Raw genomic sequence first — 1,288 nt, forward strand, 5'->3', positions numbered from 1 at the left:
TTTTTTGGTTGTACGCGTCTTTCTTGGTATGTGAAGTGCCTGTTTCCCTTGCTTTTGAAGAAGGTGGGAAGGGGGTGTTCGTTCCCTCTAGCATGTCATCTCTCTCGGAGGAGCTCCTGAAGCTCGCGGGGCTCTTCGAAAGGGGTATTCTCTCGGAGGGTGAGTTCAAGGCTGCTAAGGAGGCAGCAATCAAATCCTACGCACCGACGGCGCCAACAACAACGACGTCGACGACGGATCGGACAAGGGATTCTAGGGAGGAGGTGGGGGACGACGCGCCCTTTTTACATGTCAATGTAAGCGCGTTCAGCGATGATTTTGCAGGGCAATCTAAGCGTGAGAAGGTGTACAGTGTCCTTGAAACGATCCTGAGAAACCTCCAGCAATTCCCATCCGAGCCAAAGTACAGACAACTACGTCTCAGCAATCCGGTTCTACAGTCGCAGCTCTTCAGCGTACCCGGCGCCATGGAGTTTTTAAACTCTGTCGGTTTTGAGGTCGAAACAGGCAACAACGGAGGTGATGAATGGATGCGGCTTCCGGAGGGGCCTTCGCGGAAGCTGATCGAAGAGGCTCTGGGCGCAATCCGTTTCCTACGTTGCCGCGACCAAGATGCCCAGGCCCAGACCCGGGACAACATACGGCTCCGTGAGGGTCTTATCCTGGAGGTGCGTCGCGAACGATGTGAAAGGGCAAAGGCCGTTGGCGAGTTGCCCTCCTACATTGCGCAGGAGTTTTGTTCGGACGACGCGGGTGATGGCCTTTCTACTTCCGCGTCAAATTTGGAACGATTACACGGTGTTTTGGCGAACTTGCTAAATCACCCCGGCGAGGCGAAGTACCGCAAATTGCGAATAAGCAACCGAGCCGTTTACAGGGCTGTCCTGCAGCAGCGTGGGGGATTGGAGCTCCTTGTTGACTGTGCGGGTGGCGAGCTTTTGGAGGACTCAGGGGAGGCGTTTCTCGTATTCCCCGAGGTTGCGGCTAATGAGGGCAAAATAAAGTGCGCCCTCCGGGTTCTGGAGGGGGCGCGGTCAGCTTTGCAGGCTGCCCGCGAGAAAATTAGCCAGTCTGAGCTTGAAGAGGCGAGGGAGGCTATGCGCGGCGAGCTTCGGCGGGCGCGGCAGGAGGAGGGGCGACGGCGCCTCGCAGAGCAAAAGGAGGATGGGGGGCATTCGGCGCCGGACGCCACAGAAGGGCCGCGGCGCCGTGTTCCAATAGCGGAGGCCGTGCGCTACCTCATGGGGAGGGCCGGCGTGCCCGAGGTTGGCGGGGGTGGCTGAGGCCG

At 58.5% G+C, this 1,288-nt stretch overlaps 1 protein-coding gene across 1 annotated transcript; it reads left to right on the forward strand.

The window, feature by feature from the left end:
• Positions 1–92: 92 nt before the first annotated feature.
• On the forward strand, positions 93–1,283 carry DQ04_21271000 (hypothetical protein; the record flags this gene model as incomplete). The annotated part of the gene is made up of 1 exon (XM_009317995.1): positions 93–1,283. One exon carries the CDS (start codon positions 93–95, stop codon positions 1,281–1,283), a length of 1,191 nt encoding a protein of 396 aa, XP_009316270.1.
• Between the last annotated feature and the right edge of the window lie 5 nt (positions 1,284–1,288).

Source organism: Trypanosoma grayi, assembly GCF_000691245.1.
Source record: "Trypanosoma grayi strain ANR4 Tgr_2127_V1, whole genome shotgun sequence".
Taxonomy (NCBI): Eukaryota; Euglenozoa; class Kinetoplastea; order Trypanosomatida; family Trypanosomatidae; genus Trypanosoma; species Trypanosoma grayi.